This window comes from Drosophila rhopaloa, unplaced genomic scaffold (assembly GCF_018152115.1).
Source record: "Drosophila rhopaloa isolate 14029-0021.01 unplaced genomic scaffold, ASM1815211v1 contig_133, whole genome shotgun sequence".
NCBI lineage: Eukaryota > Metazoa > Arthropoda > Insecta > Diptera > Drosophilidae > Drosophila > Drosophila rhopaloa.
Genome location: NW_025335010.1, coordinates 630432 through 651205, shown reverse-complemented (window position 1 = coordinate 651205; position 20774 = coordinate 630432). Strand labels below are relative to the sequence as shown.

Below are 20774 nucleotides of genomic sequence, written 5' to 3'. Positions count from 1 at the left end.
AGCTCCACAGATCACTCTTCATTTTCATAAAATTAACATACACACATAAATTAACATACAGTTTTTTTTTTTGATACAGTATTTATATTTAGTGAGTATTGTTAAATTTATATAGTTTTGCAATGCAATTTGTTATAATATGGACTAATTATGTTATATATCATTGTTTTTTAGATGTGTTATGCTCCTTAAAATGGCAATGCGTCCCGAGATTTGGCCTCAACCTTTTGATATCAAGCTTAACTGGCTTGATAAAGTTCTTGCAACAGTGGAAACTCCTCATCACAACTTAAACAACATTTGTACTGGAATCGATTTTTTAACATTTTTAACTACAATATTAAACTCGGAGCAGTTGGTATCTATTATACGACCAGTTCAACGAGGCCTGTCCTTATGTATAATTCATCAAAATACTCGGATTGTGCGATTGATGCATATTTTTTTAACCCGACTTATGGGGATATTTCCACCAGACACGCAACATAAACATGATGATCTCGAGTTATTATATAACGCTGTTAGTAAAATGATTGCTGAGAACCTTACATTTTACGAAAAGAGTCCCCAACCGAATGCTTCGTCGCTATTTGGTACCTTGATGATTTTGAAAGCATGTACCACCAATAACCACAGTTATATTGACCGAATTTTAGTTCAATTTATAAGAGTCCTAAATCGTCTTACTAAGGATCATATTAACTCCATCAGTGGTAATAATGTTATCAGCCAACCCCCTGATTCCAATTCTTTACCTTTAGAGCTCTTGGTCCTTTCGTTAGAGTTAATCAAGAACAGAATTTTTATAATGAGTGTGGAAATCAGAAAACTTTTTATAGGCACAATTTTGGTTAGTCTTATAGAAAAGAGCTCGGAGGTAAAAATTATAAAATGCATAATTAAAATGATTGATGATTGGGTTAAAACGAAAGAACCAAATGTTATGACTCAAGTTCCATCTATTCGGGAAAAATCAGCTTTGCTGGTAAAATTAATGCAAAACGTTGAAAAGAAATTCAATGATGAGACAGAACTAAATGTACAATTCTTGGAAATTATAAATTTTATTTATAGAGATGAAATTCTTAAACAAACAGAGTTAACAAGCAAACTGGAGGGAGCATTTCTAAATGGCTTACGTTTTCAAAATCCCCACATACGGGCAAAATTCTTTGAAATTTTGGACTCTTCAATGCGTCGTAGACTCCATGATAGATTGCTGTATATAATTTGTTCCCAAGCATGGGACACAATTGGTTCCCATTATTGGATAAAACAATGCATTGAATTGCTTATTTTAACAGCTAACACAATGGTGCAAATTCAATGTTCAAATGAGGAATTTAAAATACCCAGCATTACTTCAGTTATTCCACCTAACTCAGCCGAAACACAGGAAAATTCTTTCGTGTCCTTCTTATCATCTCAGTCGGAATCTTTTGATGTTGTTCAAAGTGTTGATGATAAAGATGACGTGTTTGATATCGATATAACACTTGAATTCACTGCTGACCGCAAAGATGATTGCCAACAAATTTTACCAACTCGACGTGTTACGTTAGTTGAACTGGTTTATAAGCAAGCTGAATTTTTAGAAGCAAATCGAAATATTAGAACTGATCAGATGCTGGTTGCCACTTCCCAGCTTTGCCATATTGACACTCAATTAGCTCAAAGTGTATGGTTGTCAATTTTTCCTCGTATTTGGAGTATATTTACTGAAGACCAAAGGTATAACATCACAAAAGAATTAGTACCCTTTTTATCGTCTGGAACTAATGTAAATCAAAAGGACTGCTTTCCAAGTACACTTAATACTTTTGTAGAAAGTTTGACAAAATGCACGCCGTCAATATACATTCCGCCCAATTTATTAGCTTACCTTGGAAAATCACATAACTTATGGCACAGAGCAATCCTGGTCTTAGAAGAAATGGCAGTTAATCAATCAACGCAAAATAAGGATAACACTGATGATGTGGATAATATTTTGTCTGAGATAGATATACAGCAATCTAACAATATATATGACACACTTTCAAAAATGTATTCTTCAATGCATGAGGAAGATCTATGGGCTGGTCTTTGGCTGAAGTTTGCTCACTATCCGGAAACAAATATTGCTGTTTCCTATGAGCAAATGGGATTTTTCGAAGAGGCCCAAGGTGCCTATGATCTAGCGATGACCAAATTTAAGCAAGATTTAAATAACGGTGTCGTTAATTCATACATTAATAGCGAATTATTGTTGTGGGAAAAGCACTGGATGCGTTGTGCTAAGGAACTAAATCAATGGGACATTTTACTGGACTATGCCCAAACTAATAAAGATAAAAATATGTTTTTAATTCTTGAAAGTTCATGGCGCGTTCCTGATTGGAACTTAATGAAAACAGCATTGACTAAAACAGAACAATGTTATTTAAAACATCATGGTTTTAAAATAAACCTTTACAAAGGCTATTTAAGTATTCTTCACCAAGATGAACGGCAAACTGGCAGTATAGAACGATATGTAGAAATTGCATCTAGCTTATGTATTCGTGAGTGGCGTCGATTGCCTAACATTGTTTCACACATCCACTTGCCATATCTTCAAGCGTCGCAGCAAATTATGGAACTTCATGAGGCAAGCCAAATCCATCAAGGCCTGGCCCAATCACGTAATAATTCGTTGCACGATATGAAAGCTATCGTTAAAACATGGCGGAATCGGTTACCAATCATTTCTGACGACTTATCTCATTGGAGTGATATATTTACTTGGCGACAACATCACTACCAAATAATAACACAGCACCTAGAGCAACAATCCGATCAAGGAAATACAATGTTAGGAGTACACGCATCCGCACAAGCTATAATTTCTTTTGGAAAAATAGCTAGAAAACACAACTTAACCGGTGTTTGTCAAGAGACATTGTCCAGGATATATACAATTCCCTCTGTTCCAATTGTAGATTGTTTTCAGGTAACTAAAAAACAAAAAAAATTAACCTTTACTATGCCCTTGCATCTTCCAATAAATCTTTAACTTTCATCAAATGCGTATTAAAAATAAATACTGCAATCAATTTTTTTTTATAAAAAAAACAAAAATTTTTTGTTTTTTGAATGAGACGCTTTGGTACATACTTCATATGTCCGCCATTTTGAACATTTTTTTTTGAAAAAGAACATATTTTGTACCATTTTTAAATACATAGCTGGGCTACGATGATTGCTTAATTATCTCCTTTAAAAAAAATACCGCACAAAAAAAATTCTTGGTAAAATTAATTAACAATAATAGTAATTATAATCTGGCCCGAACTGACATATGTAATGTGAATTTACCAAAATGTTATTAAGTAAATGTTATGTAACGCAAACGTCTTTCTAGCAACTACAAAGTTGGATCCGTTATCAGAGATAATTTGTATAACCTTGCAGAGGGTATTATAATTTCAGTCAAAAGTTTGCAATGCAGTGAAGAAAACATATCCGACCCTATAATATTATTGATCAGCATCACCAGGAGAGTTGATCTAGCCATGTCCGTCCGTCCGTTTCTCGTTCCTCGACAGAATTACCTGAGGAATTTAGGAAAGAAGAACTGTGCAAAATTTCAAAACTATTCGTCCAGTAGATTTTGCAGAATCGTGTACACCGACTTTGAAATGGCAACTTTTCAGGAGAGCGTTTTAAAGTTTTGGACACCCAAAAATCGAAAACAAAACGAGCTAACTTACCTAAGTTCAACTGCCTATAACTTCGGAAGTTTTACTCGGATCAATCTAAAATGTTAACACAATATTCTTAAAAGATTTCTTTTCTTTTTAATTTTTATTCGCAGAAAATTCGGCAGCAAGTTAAATGCTATCTCCAAATGCCCTCAACATCTGGAAAAAATGAAATTAATGAAGCTTTGGAAGTTATTGAGTCCACTAATTTGAAATACTTTACTGGTGAAATGAATGCTGAATTTTATGCTCTGAAAGGACTTTTGCTAGGTCAAATTGGACGAACAGAGGAAGCTGGAAAATCTTTTAGTGCCGCTGCACAGCTTCATGATGGTCTTACGAAGGCCTGGGCTATGTGGGGCGATTATATGGAAAACATTTTTTTAAAGGAAAAGCAAATCGCACTGGCCGCTAATGCATTAATATGCTATCTACATGCAAGCAGGAATCAAATTGAAAGCAAAACCAGAAAATATATTGCAAAAGTTTTGTGGTTTTTGTCATATGATAACCATACTAAAACACTCATAAGCACTTTGGAAAAGTATGTGTCTGGCATTCCACCCTCTTACTGGTTACCATGGATACCTCAATTGCTATGTTGCTTGGAGCAATTCGATGGAGATGTTATATTAAATCTTCTAAGTCAAGTAAGTAATAAAAACAAAATTACTTATTTATTTTTTGGCTGGGATCACCAGACAAAATTATATAGATGTATTATTGTCCCTTGAGGATATTATAATTTTTAACAGAAGCCTTAAGATCTCTATTGGTACTGTTGCTCCAGATTTGGTTAAAGTGGAAGCTATATGATATAGATTTCCGATTATAATATAATTAAAACCGTAATTTCATAATATTTAAATATTAACAAATCCCAAAGAAAAACAATTAAAAACAACAAAGTTATAATTTTTTTGATTTTTTTTGTCCGATTGTTCCTATGATATATAGTCGCCCGATTCGGCTCGTTCCGACATATAAATTAATAAATTCCTTTGATGGTATTTTATTTTATTTTATTAGTATTGAACTCCTTCGAGCAAGAATATTTAATAAGTTGGTTCACAATATTTTTCGCAAGCTTCATCCTAAGGAGTACAACTTAGACTCATTTAAACTTTACCGCGGCTGGAACTCCAATCCTACTTCGAGCGACAGCGCACTTGACGGCATTTTGTATTCGCCCAGCAACTATCATACGTTGCAGGCGTGCCCGAGTTGGGCAGCCGGCTTTAGCCCAAGAAATGCGTGGTCAGCTTTTTCGACCTTGCGCGTGTGGGCCACCGTATCCGGTGTGCAACTTGGCAATTTTTCTGCCTTTTGGATGCGCGTGTTAACTCCTCCCGTCTTTAAGTGGTCGTCGTCCCGGTGACCTGTCGTTTCTATATCCTCGTTACTCCTTGGCTCGGAGCAGTACTTGGCTATCAGGTGATGATGAACAAGCCAGGCTACACAGCATAGAGATAAGGCGGCGAAGAAAATGATGGTGTTGCCGAGAAGAGAACCGATTGTTATTTTTTCTCTCAGAGTCCCGATGTGATGGACGTTCCTCAAGCTCAGTTCGTGGAGAAACGGGAGGCTGAGACTACAGGCTTTTTCTTCGAAGTTCCAAGCTGGTTTATGTACCTGGTGCCGTTGAGTGATACCTTGCTAGAGTAGGTTACAAGGTTTGAGCCAGATATTTCTTGCTTTAGACCGAGGTCGTCGATTACGGTCACTTTGGCGTCCTTGATGATGAGGGTACCGTGGTCCACTATAGTATATTGTGCAGTCACCCCGGCCACCATCTGTTGTGCGCATGTGTCGCCTTGAAGGTCCTTGCAGAAGGTAGCGCCTACTGCAGCTTTGCAGCCCCCGATGTTGACAATTCGTGCTGCGCAATCGGCGATTAGGTCTCCATTCTCAAAGTCTAGGGTCTTGTTGTGGTGCTGAACCGGATAGACTGTTATCTTTTTACATACTAGCTTAGAGTAGGGGAATTTAATGAGGAAGTGGATTATTTCTGAATTTTGAAAAACGCTTAAACTATATACTTCTAATATTTCTATTAAACTTATGTTAGTAGGCTGTTTGTCTTTGAATTCGCTTATGTCGCTGCTATCCAGGATAGCCGGGCTTACGATATTAAGTTTTGCTAGGGTTAGGCCCATCAAAATATTTTCTAAGTCCTGTGATAACAATTCTGTTTTTTGCTAAGATGATTTCTAAAAGGTGGGTCTCTTTGTACCTGTCTACCTTTTGAATTTTTTTCATAGAATTGGTAAGTGCATTTAAACGTTCTTAAAATTTAATATTTAACTCAGATTGTCCTTCTTCAGCGTTAATTAATTGTTCTTGATTAAACTTTATTTACTGGAATTCCTGTAATGACTTTAAGTGCTGTTCCGATTAAGTTAATGCTCGTATCCCTGTGTTGCACATTCAGGTTAGCAACTAATTCAGTGGTTATTACCTGAGTCCTATTATCGTTCGTGAAGGTCTTTGTCATTGCTTCTGTCTGGTCCGCATAGTCCTCGTACGATGTCAAGTTCGTTGAATGTCGTAGGTATCCGTAACAGTCCCAAATTAAAATGTCACCGTTCACTATGGGGATGTAGTCTGCGTTTGTGTAGTTGTTAAGTTTTACTGTCGCGTTCGTCATGGCAGCCGTTAGCGTAAGTAGTAAGAAGTATTTTTTTAATAAGAACCGTAGTCCCATCTCTGCTTCAATGGTTTCTTCCGAGCACAAAGCGGACAGTTTATTTCCGAGACGTTTATTTGCCTTTAAGAAGACCTTGTATCCGCTCTGATAATTTTTATTGGTCCTGTACTTGTTAACGTAGTCAAGAGACTTTCCCTGTGCCTGTCCGTGGGTGTCGAATGTATTAATTCTATTGGTTTCCTGTCAGTTACCGTGTGAATAGTTTTATTGTATCTGTTTGTTGCCAGTAAAATGATTTCGGTAGTGTCGTTTAATTTATTTTCCAGTTTCAAGCACCTAGCTATTTCTGAGAGAGTGCTATGGAATATTTCTACCTGACCATTTTAGGTGTTGTCTAGTGGGGGTGCATTTGAGATGCAGATATTAACATTATTAAGTAGGATTGATTTTATCGTTTCAGAGTTAAGTGACCTTTCGTTGTCACAGTAAATAGTTTTTGTGTTCGGAAAAAAAATTATTACGTTCAATATTGGGGCTTTTACATCAACGATGGCACTTGAAGTTATTTTTTGTACTATAGCGAATTTGGAAAATGGATCAATGCATGTGAAAAGACGATTTCCGTCCGTTGAAAATATGTCGATATGAAGAATTTCTCCTGCGTATTGGTGTTTGTCCGACCGTCTGTTTGGTGGGGTGGCGGCTGTACTTTACCATGGAACAGATTTTACAATTTACAGTTACTTCCGTTGCTAGCCTGAACATTTTTGGGAAAAAATAGTACCGTAAAATTTGTTTTACATTTCCTGAGCAGCACGGTGGGCTCTATTATGCTCGGTAATTATAATTTCCTTTTGTTCAGTTTTATCTGTTATATCTTGTAGAAAGCTTTTCGAGTACTTAAATGTTGTGCTTGGGAATAACTCGATTAACCTATGCTGAATAAAAGCTAGGATTGGGAGGGAGCAATGTATCGCGTTTACTGCCTCCGGATTAATTATATCTTGAATTGTATTAATTAGGCTATTACGGTCGGAGAACTTTATTATGTGTCTCATTTTATTTTTAAATAAAATAAAGTTGTCTACAGATGAACTGTTTCCTTCTTCAATTATAATTTGATTTCGGAAGCAGTTGACCGGGTTGTTGGTCGTGTCAATGGTGTAAGAAAGCGATTGCTCGCGATACGATACATAGTAGCCGCATCCGATTTTGGAGTGTCTTGTACGTTTATATTTTTACGGGACAGCGCGTCCGCTACAAGGTTTTCCTTGCCTGGCTTGTAAATTACTTTTGCTCCGTGATCATCGATAATACCTTTCCAGCGTTTTAGTTTCGCATTGGGATTTTTATCCGACACAGCTAACGCTAACGGTTGGTGATCAGTATAAATGTGTAAGTCTTTTACTCCGTATAAGTAGTTGCAGAAATTTTGTAGGGACCATACTATGGCAAGTAGCTAACGTTCGTTTGTTGCGAAGTTTTTTCGTTATCACGTAACGTTCGAGATATCATTGTAATGGGGTGTCCCCCTTGGGATAATAACGCCCCCAAACCAAAACCTGAAGCGTCCCTTGTTAAATCAAACGGCTTCGAAAAATCAGGGCATGATATAAGAACATCTTCTGATGCTAAGATTTCTCTTAGCTTATGAAATGCTTCCCTGTGTTGTTTAGTCATTTCGATATAAATTTTCCTCGATTGATACTTGCTTACTTTTCCATTTTCTCCTTTTAGCATTCCTGTAAGGGGACCCGCTATTGATGCAAAACCTTTAATAAACCATCTATAGTAACTTGCCAGTCCCAAAAAGAGTCGGAGATTTGGTAGGTGAAATTCCTTAATGGCCTTGACCTTTTCGGGTGAGGGTCGTAAGCCCGCTTCTGATACTATGAATCCCAAATACTCAATGTTTTTTTTTAAAAAACTTTGATTTTTCTTGGGACACCTTCATGCCTGCCTCTAAGGGTTTTTCGAGAACCCAGTGAATGTCGTTAAGGTGGTCCTCCTGTCTGGGAAAAAATTATTACATCATCGACAAACACGTAGCAAGTCTTTGAAATTTTTCCCGCAATATGATGATGATCAATGGCTCTTTGAAAAATGCTCGGAGCATTTTTTAGTCCGAACGACAATCTACAAAATTTATATTTACCGTTATTGAAAAAGCTGTTTTTTCCCTATCCCTTCATGACTTTCGTCATAAATTTTGATGAAATTGACGTTCTCTGATTTGGTGAGCAACATATTTTTAGTGAAATCACTTATTTGTAATTTGTGTGTGACCATGAATTGACTTAACACTAAATGGGGATTTTACTCCCACGACGCCTTTCAGCATCGAAAGGTGTTCAATGTAATTTTTTGAAGTTCCGGTATCACTTCGATTTAGCGTCGCTTGTGAACAGTTGTGTTTACCTTTGTGCTCTGAGTTTTTGTATTTTTTCAGTGATTTTGTGCGAGTGTTTTGTGTTAATTTATTTACAAAGCTTAACTTAATACATATCTGTGTTAGAAATTTTAAATAGATCTCCCAGTAAACGGGTATGTGTTTAGAATTGTTTTAACATTTCTATTAGATTTGTTTAATCTCGTAGCTTTGTTAGTGTAATTTACGCTCTCTATACTTGCTAGAACTCTTTTACTCCCTCTCAATCTCTCCCGCTCTATTTTATAACTGTAATTTACTCTCTATGAACTTCTGGTAGACTTGTTCGTTTATTTCTCTAACTCTCTCTCTCTCTCTTCTCTCTTGCATGCTTTACATTGCATTTGTTTATTGATTAAAGTTGTTGTGTTGCACAAGCCACGCTCAGTCGATATAAGATTTATTCTCTCGTGCTCTCTTTATTCGACTTAATTTCGTGAGCTCGCGCTCTTACTTTTTTCGTGTTTTGTGGTTTTTGACAATTTGATTTGATCCCAGTGCCAAATTTACTTTGAGGTATTTTTCATACTCTTATTTTTTTATTTTGCTTTAAACTTACAATGGCTCTTGTCTGTTCTAAGAAAAATTGTACTCTTGCGTCTTCAACTAAAGACCCTTTTATTTTTTTGCTGGCTCTGCGATTCGATGATGCACGTTAAATGTGCAGGATTTACTGGCAGAGTCAAAGATTTCATTGATCTTAATTCTGGTCTCATGTGGTCATGTGGGTCCTGCAAGGAAATGGTTGTTGAGATGAGTGGCTTTATGAGGCAGACTCGAGACAGCTTATTGAATATCTCAGGAGCTTTTAAACAACTCAATGAGGGGTTCAATTCCGTCTGTGCCCAGTTTAATAATAAAAAATTATTAACCGAGTCGCCTAAACGTAAAAAAGTTTAACCGCCGTTAATATGATTGTGGAATCCACCCCAAATCCGAACTTGGTAGCAGCAGTTTCTGTTGACACAGGGGTAAATGAACCAACTGTGCCTATGGATACAGCTAGTTCGGGTGGTACGTCTGTTTCCAGAATAAAAGCTACAGTACTGGCTAAGTCAAAGAATTCGTTGCCGACCGTACCTACAGGTACAGTAGACACCGTTCCTGGTTCTCAGCCCAGTGTGGTTCAGACTGCTGGTGGGGGCCGTAAGAAACTTTCAGTTGTTCCACAAAGGAAGCAATTATTTGTTTCTAGATTCACCCCAGATACCACATCTGAGGATGTTTTGGAATTTATACGTGAAAAATTCCCATCCGAGGATATTGCAGTTGAACAATTTCGATTTTCTTACGCTCGTAGGATATCGTCTTTTAAAATATTTGCTCCGCCTGATGTGTTTAATGTGTTACTTTCTGAAAGTTTTTGGCTTAATGATGATTTAGTAATTAAAGAATTTGTTCCAAATAAACCGAGAACAAATAACAGGCCTTCCACTGTGCCAAAAAACTAAATAGTTTATTCTTGGCGTATCAAAGTGTTAGGGGACTAAATATGAAGCTACACAAGCTTTATGCCGACTCCTCTGCATTCACCGAAGATATTTTGGCTTTTACGGAAACTTGGCTAAAACCAGAGATATCTGACTCTGAAGTTCTGTCAAATAACTTTAATACTTATAGGACCGATCGCTACCTCTAGCCTAACATCCGAAAGAATTCTCACTCATATCCCAAACGAAATTGAATTTGTAAGTGTGAAAGTTTCTTTGCAATCTTTATCTAATTTTGTTACATGTTCCTATATTCCACCTGGCTCTGATCTAGTAATTTATGAGCACCATCTGTCCGCAATAAAATCCGTACTATCCCTGCTTTCTAACAGAGACCTTTTGATTGTTTTGGGTGACTTTAATCTACCTGATATTTCTTGATCTCCTCCCACTGACACACTTGTCGCTATACCTTTATCCGCCCATGATTTTGTAGATGGCCTTTTAGAATTATCGTTACAGCAAGTAAGCTTTATACGAAATTCTTTAAATATACAATTAGATCTTGTGTTTGTTTCAGACCAGTCTGTACCTGAAGACCGATATCATCCAACAATGGAATTGACAATATGCCTCCCCTGCTCTGATACCCTCTCTCCTTTAGTTTCTCCAACTAAAATGAGATGTTTTCGTAAATGTGACTATAATAAACTTAACGATATGATTTCTCATTATAATTGGACAGACTTGTACAATTGTACAGACATTGAAAGTGCCACTGAACTATTCTATATAGCGTTAGATACTTTTTTTAATGAATGCGTTCCTGATAGGTTTCCTTTAAACCTAAACAGGCCTCCTTGGTTTACCAATGCGCTTCAAAGACTTAAAAACCTTAAATCAAATACTTATAAAAAGTATAAAAAATCGGGTAAGCCATCAGATTTTTCGAAATATGTAGTTCTCAATGTCATTGCTATTCTATGTATCTAAATCGATGTAAATCTGAATTTTCAAATGATCCGAAACAGTTTTTCAGCTTTGTTAATGCCAAGCGTAAGTCATCGGGATTGCCTTCATCGGTACGTCTAAACTCAATGGAGGCATCGACGGATTCTGACATTGCTGATTTATTTGCTGAGTTTTTTTAAAACCACTTATAGTTCGACAGCGTGGTCAAATTCTAACTACCCTAATCCCTTAAATAGGGCAAATTGTATTTTTTCCCCTTTAATTACTGAAAACTCTCTCTTAATAGATTTAGAAACAACAACGCCGACTTATTCTCCCGGTCCAGATGGACTTCCTGGATGTGTGCTCAAGTTTTGTGCGTCATTTGTAAACCGATTCTTAAACTTTTTAATTTGTCTATTTCATCATCAGTTTTTCCTACTATCTGGAAGGACTCTTTTATTATTCCACTTCATAAAAAGGGTGCGAAGGCTGATGCCAAGAATTATAGAGGTATTTCCAAATTGTCGGCAATTCCTAAAGCATTTGAACGTATTATCACTTCTCATTTGCAACATTTATGTTCCCCGCTTATATCACCGTGTCAGCATGGTTTTGTTAAGCGAAGATCGACCACCACCAACCTTCTTGAATTGTCATCTATTGTAATAAATGGATTTCAGAAAAAAATGCAGACTGACGTTATATATACAGATTTTTTTTTGACTCCGTCAACCACTCTCTTCTCTTATTCAAATTAGATCTGCTTGGGTTTCCTGGTAATCTATTAACTTGGATTTCAAGTTACTTGAATGGTAGGACTCAGAGGGTTATAAGAATTCTGTTTCAAAATTGATCTACGTGACATCTGGAGTCCCTCAGGGAAGTCATCTGGGCCCTTTGCTGTTTACTTTGTTTATCAACGATCTTCCCTCTATCATAACACATTCTCGTGTTCTAATGTATGCTGATGATGTTAAGCTTTGTTTATCATATAATGATATAGCGTCGGGATTTAACTTACAGTCAGATATTGATTGTTTTCATGAATGGTGTGAGTACAACCTTTTAAAGTTGAACTACCTTAAATGCAACGTCATGACTTTTTATAGGGGTACTCCTACGTTTATTAGTTATTTTCTTGAAAATACGTCACTCGACCGTATATATTCAGTTAACGATTTAGGTGTTCTTCTTGACCCTAAACTTAAATTTGACTGCCACATAATGTCCACTGTTAATAAAGCCATGAGTGTTCTTGGCTTTATAAAGCGTTGGTCAAAAGAATTTGATGACCCTTATACGACCAAATTATTATTTACCTCCCTTGTCCGTCCTATTTTGGAATATTGTTCGTCGGTTTGGAGTCCACAATATCAAGTGCACATTGACCGTATTGAGTCGGTACAAAAAAAATTTCTTCTTTTTGCCCTTCGTAGTTTGAACTAGAGGTTTACGCCGATGGCTTGGTCGTCGGCGGCGGCGTGGGGGTCAAGAAAAGCCGCCGGCGGCGGCGTAGAGTTAAAATGGAAACGGCGGCGGCGGCGGCAGCTAAGCCGTCGAATTTGTCGGCGGCCGGCGGCGTACGCAGTAAAAAATTTTTTTTTTAAATAAAAGTTTTCTTAATTTCTTAAATTTTTATTTTTTTTAAACTTTGCATGTTTCGTAATTATCATGTATAAATATAATTTTATTTACATTATGAGGACTGAGCTGAGATCGTTTTTGAGAAACGGTAAGACCAGCAATCGAAAAAACTCGCTCACTAGGTGTGCTCGTTGCCGGAATACACAACACCTTCTGTGCCAGCTTCGATAACAATGGTATTGCAGGTGCCTTTTCATTCCAAAATGTTAAAACGTCTTGGGATGAGGACAAACTTAAAAGTAGGTGGCATTCAGCTTCCAAATTGCTGTTTTTTGTATTTTTGGAGTGTCGTTGAGCTAGCTTTAAAATTTTGCATGCTGATGAACCATCTCTGGAACTATCCTGCTGATCAATATCTTGTTGTGGATCGCCAAGTAGCTCCTTATACATTTTTAACAAAAACTCCGTTTTTTTTAATTTTGTTCACCACAATAGTCAAGCACACAATCCAGAGAGCTGAATCGCGGATCTAATAATGATGCGCAGACTGGTATATCCGATAAAGGGAATCTATTATTCAATTTAGTTTTTATATTGTTTTTCATCGAAGTCAAAGCAAGTGGCTCGTTGTTTGTGCTTTCATTCAATATTGATACGATTTCCGTACGAATTAATAAGGCCACGCTTATTGATGGATATTTATCTCCAGACAGAATGTTAACAGCGTCTTTAAATTTTTTTAAGAATTCTGTTACTTTATATAAAAGCTGTGCTTCAGCCTCGGATAGTATCAAATGATTCTTATTGCTGCTTGTGAGCAATTTATTTATTGCTGTTCGTTGACACCCGAGACTGTCTAGCATTGCTAACACGCTGTGCCATCTAGTTGGAACCGAGTTCTTTAGCGAAACATTTCTCTTGTCCACCAAACTGCTATACAAATCATTAGGGTTGTTAATGTTTTTATATGTCTGCAAGGGAACATCATCTAGCGGTCCAAAATCTTCATCATAATTAACCCAATAATTATCTTCAGATGCGAGGAGTTCTTCCAAATTGTCGATGCTTGACAAAACCTCATTTTAAAGAGCGTCAGCTTGGCATCTTAATACATGTGTTTTAAATTCGATAAAGGTCTTACTAATTCCGTTCTTTTAACTATATATAATAGAGTTCCCCGTAACCTGTTTTTCATTAATGCATTGCGTTAAGCCTTTTGCACATGTTTGTGTGCATTTAAGCTCTGAAACACAAAAACCTGAAAATGATCAAGATAAGTAACATGTACCTTTCTGATTTTTTGTTTCAGTAACTTGCACCTTTCGAATTTTTTGTTTCAGTCTTTCCGATTCCTCCACGTTTCCAGTAATGGCTTTTACTACAAGTCTGGTAATTAGTCTCCAAATTTTTCTTTTTTTAGGGACTATGGTTTCAACTTTCTCTTTTTTGACCTTGAAGTGATCTAAAAGAGTCACCATCTCCGCTATCTCTGAGACTTTGTGTGCAGTAAATCTTGAGGTCAAATGTCTCTCCTATTTCCCTGCTTATCGACGACTGTGGAAAAGTCGGCGTGTAATTCTACGTCGTACTGTTTGCAGAAATATTTAAATTTAGTTCTGAACAGACTGCCCTCCTTCACAACAATTTAAATGTAACGATTTTTCTGATATCTGGAAACCCAAATGTAACTCTTCCTCTGCAGAAAGCATTTTTTTGTTGCTATATCTTTTACAGTTTCCAATACACAGAGTTCGTGCACTCCGATCATTCTGTAGGCAACTATAACATAATCATAATTTAGTTGTCGTAATTTCCAACTTTCTAACTTTCAGGTCATCCACGTCAATGTTCTATGATCTGTAACTTAACCATGATAGTGCACTCCACGGGTAAGGTCTATGTCTGATTATTTTGGGTAGGGTCCTGCCCAATCGATGAGGTTGTAGAAACATTTAAAGGACGGGCTTGAGGAATTAGATTGCAATGAAGTTGCATCGAGGGTAAAACCATTTCCCGAGTTTCTAAGAACAGTCTTCCGCCAGTCGTCTTCAAGAAGCAAGGAAGCTCGATCTTTGCATTAGCTAAGATTGAGCATTAATTGCGACAAAGCAACTGCAACCATTACCGTACATATGAGTCCATTTCATTCGACACGAACTAATTAATATTAGTCGAACTTCTCGGCTACCATCACCGCAAGGGTTTTCTCCAATATAACAGACCGGCAGACAGGCTTAAAATTTGACAACTGCAACTGGGATGTACCCCAGAACATACAACTGGCTGACACCAAGCTCCATATTTCTCAGCGTCTGGATCCCTTAGTTGCAGAAAGTCAATCTTAAAAGCTGCTGCTACTTATATGACTCGTCTACCTTGAGTGGTGTCTGGGGCCTATAATCAGTCAAATGGGGATGCTGAATTACTCTTCCGTTACCGCTGGTCTGAAGACTCAGACTGACAAAGTCAAACAGCTATAGCCGAAGTTATGTTTTTCGAAACGCCCCAATGGTAATTGCTGACTAGGTAAGAAGTGCAAGAATCACGCCATCGCTGGTGACCAACGCGATTAGGGTGCAGCCCCAAAGGCGACTATGCTACGTCAGCGCCCTAACTCGAAGTTTTGCTTAACGCTGGAGTGAAACAAGAATCAAGGCATATAGAAAATAGAAAATAATACTCCTTAACTTACAGACATTTATAAAATCCTTTAATTCGCTTTCCAGGTGGAAGTTATTGTGTTCGACTGCCAGCCAAGTTTAATCTGGATTTATTGGGCAGTCCTACTAATAGATTATTGTCTTTTAAAAGAGTGGTGGAACGTCGCCCAGCCGTAAAGGCTCAATTAACGGCATTTTTTATAAAATACCAGGATGGCATAAATCGATGTCTGTCGACTTCTGGCGATATTTTGTACTTGTTTTTTAGTGAGCTTTCCAAGACTCTTCTACATGAGGATTGTTACTTTCAATGCATTATGTGAATGGACTCATCTCAAGGCGACTTGCGCGTGTTCAAGCTGGACCCAGTTACTTATGGCAACAAGGCTGCATCATATTTAGCTTTGAGGACCGTGCATGACAACTGATTTGAGCAGGCAGCATTTCCATTTGGACATGAGGAGGAGTTATCTCGAAATCCTGATAGAAGCAACATTAAGCTACGGAAATGGTGCTCTAATAATCCAGCCGTGTTTGACGGAATTCATGACGGACAGACAGACGGACATGCTTATAGGGTCGGAGATGGCTCCTTCACTGCGTTGCACACTTTTGACCAAAATTATAATACGCTCTGCAAGGGTATAAAAAACATGAAGGGCCGCACCCACAGTGGCATCGTGTTGTCTTTTCGGACGAAAAAAAGTTTAATTCTTTGAAAAAAGCCACTTGATAAGTCTCACAGCTGTGCTGGAGGTATTGTGGGGGCTATTTCCTATTACGGCATCTGTGAGCTTAAATTTGGTCCAACCATCATGAATGCGTTTTGTTTTAATAGTATCTAAAAAACATGATAATGCCCCTATACATATGTAATGGAGTTCATTAAACTGCCCATTTTATTCACCGTACTTGAATATCGTTGAGAATATGTGGGGATGGCTGACTCGTTATGTTTATGGATCAGGTCAGCCATTTTCGACCGGTTCCGAACTAATTGCAGATATCAAATTAGCATCTATCCCTTCCAGACCGAATGTGTGAAGTTTTGGAGAAAGAACTTTTTTCTTTTGCTTAATAATTTCTAATTTCAGAATATTGTTATTTGAAAAGGATTAAAATATTTTGAATTGGTCTTTAGTTAAAGTGTCCTATTCAAGTGGTGCAAAATGACTTTTGCAAAATGTTGTAATTATCATCAAATTGTAATTCGTAATTTTTCGTCAAATTACTACATTTAAATATATATATATACAGAGGTGGTCAAAAGTATTTGCACATTTCTTATGAGTAAGTACGTGTAATTTGTGCAAATACTTTTGACCACCCCTGTACTTAAAAGAACACAAAAATTATTTTCCTAGTTGGCTTGGTTGAGCTGCAATTAACTATAGAAAATCTACATTTGAGGTGTTCTACTCATGTGTCGAGCAACAGAGATGCAACGCAACAATATCTGACTATTTAAAGGACCGTTTTATTACTGGAGTGACTCGCCTGTCGCACTTTCAATGATCCGGGTCGAGCCTTCAAGATTTGGGGTATTCCCTTTAAAATTTCTCAAATGGTTCTACTAATAAGCTATAACACAGACATATTAGCAATCGTACCCAACGCCCCTGAAAAAACGCAACCAAACTGCTGCTGCGACTTGTTCAACGCTCTCATCTATGGAAAGAAATTAAGTCATTGTAGACGAGGGAAATGTTCTATGATGGCCATCACGCCATTATTTTATCAAGTCATCCGGTCACTCCGGACATTATTACTCACGTTCGTGAAGGCAACCTGCACCTATGCTGTGCCCTGATTACTGCTCGACATAATTTCCTGTGAGCAAGGCAGTAAACAGTGGCAGTAAACAAGTGCATTAGATGTTTTTGAGCAAAGCCTCGATTAGCCTTTGACAAGCTGCGAATTCTTCAGAGCCACATTTCCGCAGTAATTAGTTCTGTTCGAGAAAATTTCCGTCCTTGTAAAAGTTGTACAATTGACCGGTTCTATTAGACGAGTTTCTTCTCGAATAGCCAAGACACTTGGCGTGATGAAACGTTAGTATAAGATTGGCTTATACGTGTTTGCTGCTCCGCTACCGTAACATCTCTGGCCTCCCTTGCGGCGGTTGTAGCATACCAATGGAAACTCATCGATATCTTGATGAACCTGATGCTCTTGACAGAACTCGGAGATTTCGGCTTCATGTTTCGGGCGCAGCCATTCCACCGCTAAACATCAGCCAAAAATACTGGCTTGGGACATCCGTGTCGATTCCTCAATTAATAATTCCTAATTTTAATTTTTTAATTATTTTGTTACTGGATTATTATAGATCTTAATAAAATTAAGGACTAAAATGGCCAACATGTTGAAATTAAAACAAAGACAATTTGTAGATTCTTAAACATATTTTGGAACCCATAATAGTAAGTGTAAGAATATTTATTTTTTTGATCGATTCCTTCATCTACCTCACTAAAAACTTGCCGAATATTGACACGATTATCCTAAATGGGCTCAAGCGTTTTAATTTAATCCATTTATATGGACAAGAATTTTTAATTAGTTTTCAAAATTGTGTTGAAAGTCACATTTTTATACCCTTGCAGAGGGTATTACAATTTCATTCAAAAGTTTGCAACGCAGTAAAGGAAACATTTCCGACCCTATAAAGTACATATATTCTTGATCAGCATCACCAGGAGAGTCAATCTAGCCATGTCCGTCTGTCCGTCCGTCTGTCCGTCTGTCAATCTGTCCGTCCGTCCGTTTCTACGCAAACTAGTCACATAGCTTTAAAGCTATCTGCTTGAAACTTTCCCAAAAGTTGTCTTTCTATTGCAGGTAGTATATAAGTCGGAACGAGCCGGATCGGGCGACTATGCTATATAGCTGCCATATAGCTGAACGATCGGAAATGCCATAACTTTGGTGCTTTTAAAATTAGGATGTTGGGATTTTCTATGGGTTTTATTTTTGGCCAATCAATTCGACCTACCAAATTTCATAAGAATCGGCCGACTATATCCCACAGCTGCCATATAACTGAACGATTGGAAATGGCATAACTTTGGTGTTTTTTAAGGTAAGAAGTTGAAGGATTTTTATGAGTATTAAGAATGCATCATATGAATAGTTTGGGAGAATATAATTTACAGAATATTCTGCAAAGGTATATCAACTTCGGGCGGAGCCGAAGCTTTTCTCTCTTGTTTTTAAATTCCATCGTAACCATACAACATAAAAATACTGTTTCGCCTGGTAATTCAATATTTTCCAAATGTCCATTTTGGTGCACTATTTTTTTAACTTTAAATAAAACTATTGAATAGAATTTTTTAATACTTTCTAAGCATGTGGTTTGATTAGCTTTCTTAATTATGTTAAAAAAGACATGGCTTCAGAAATAGAATGGTGTGCATCGTTGCCTTTACTGTGTTATTGTTTCTTAAGACGTATCATTTTTTAAAATCGATGTCGGCCTAAATGTTCAATTTGAGAACTCACATACTTATTTTCAAATGCGATTGGTCCAATGATAGTTTTTATAAGATTGCGTGCGATGTTTTTTGTCGAAGAAATCTGTCGCGTGTCCCCAGTTCTTATTCCTTGCTTTGTAGTCTCCTGCTGCCAAAATAACGATCCCCAAGGGAGTTGTATAAGTCCTTCAAATATTCTAGAGCATGGTGGGCAGTAGACTGCGGCGATGGTAATGCGGGCGTTGCTTAATGCTTCATGCGCTCCCTAAATAAGATTACAGATTGCCCAAAAGCCCTAGTATTCGGATTAAATGTGCAATAGAAAGTATACCCACTAATTCGGAATTTGAATTTTTTTGAGATTCGTTTTTTTTAGCAGCCTAACGTCGAAGACGATCACCATTAAGCAACTAAGTTATTCATTGGAGTTAATGCCGCGAATCGCTGATTTAATTAAATTCCGCATTGATATTTCGAGTGCTTAGCATCAAGAATCTGAATCAGAATATTTTGATTTTGCATATGAATGATGAATGATTGGGTTTTCATTATATTTTCAATATTGCTATATGACTGACTGTCCCATTTCCTGTTCCATGTTTTCCCTGTTCGGCTCGGGTTGGTAAAGTCCTGTTTTTATAGCCGTGGCACTTGTGGTGTATCAAGGACCGATTTAGGTGGTGTAGTTCTACAATGCAACGCCAAGAGGTAAAAGTGAGTTGGGCGAAAGTGGCCATCCGTATTTGGGTAATGGTAATGGCAATTTGAATTATGCTATCAACTTTAAATACGTCAAGTACGGAAAAATAGAGTTGTTCCAGTCGACCCCATCGAAAAAGAATACAATGGGAATATGGTATTTAGTAATACAACGTTTCGTTCGGTAACAACAGAGAGGTCCATTGACATATTGAAATATAAAAAAAAAACAGAAACACAAATTATCGACTCGGGTTGGAAACCTTAAACAAGAATATGTAGTGCCATGGCTATTGCATCTTAATTTCCTAGAACCCACAAAATATATAAAATTTTGCAAGACTTAACCAATTTTAAAAGAGAAAGTAAAAACTTCTAAAACAATTTTTGGTTTCCCTTTGAGATTCGGTACACTGGAGTGGTTAGCAGAACGACCGCGGCTTAAAAGATTTCGAAAAGACGATTAGTAAAAACCTAGAACTTAACAATTGCTGAGTTATAATTAATCTTCTTTTAATTAAAAAAAAACACTTAAAAATGTCGGTTCTTATTCCCAAAAAGAAAATCCACTTAAAAATGTTGGTAAATATTATTATTATTTATTATATGGTAATACCAAATATCTTTAGCTATAAAAATGTTAAGTTCGTATACCTGGAATTTAACTTGGAATTTGATAAGTCTCTATAATATCAAAACATTATTTTAGCCAGAGAACCCGTAAGTGAAGTTTGAATAGCTTTTGATAAATACATTAAGAATCTGAATTCCAAATTGCATTTATTTTTCAACAATCAACACATACCATATTTTCAAAATTGACAGGCACTTTAATGCTGAACGGCTTCAACGGATTAGTCTCGCTGGACGAAAGCGTCTAAAGCTACAAGGCTTCTTTATATATGTTACTCTATGTTAACTGTACATAACCATCCCTAAGGCCAGGGAAATCAGCATAGTCGAACCTGAACTGCAAGAAAAGGTAGAAAAAATCCAAATAAAAGGAAGAAACAAAAACCACACGAAAGTGTTGGAGAAACTGATAAGCGAAGCTTCACAGACGAAAAATCAATGGCGTTGAGGACGGAATATCTCGGTAGCTCAAAAAAGCTCAGTATTCCAGAGCGGGTGACAGTTTTAGGGCATTTTCAATTCATAAAATCATTGCTTTACA

General features: G+C 37.1%; 1 protein-coding gene across 1 annotated transcript in view; it reads left to right on the top strand.

Annotated features, from left to right (window-relative positions):
* Nucleotides 1-20774, top strand: part of LOC108049303 (transcription-associated protein 1) — a 466810-nt gene that overhangs the window by 337961 nt on the left and 108075 nt on the right. Inside the window, exons 17-18 of the mRNA XM_044456610.1 lie at nt 175-2971; nt 3836-4372. Coding sequence (XP_044312545.1) covers nt 175-2971; nt 3836-4372 — 3334 coding nt within the window. The remainder of the gene's footprint in view (nt 1-174; nt 2972-3835; nt 4373-20774) is intronic.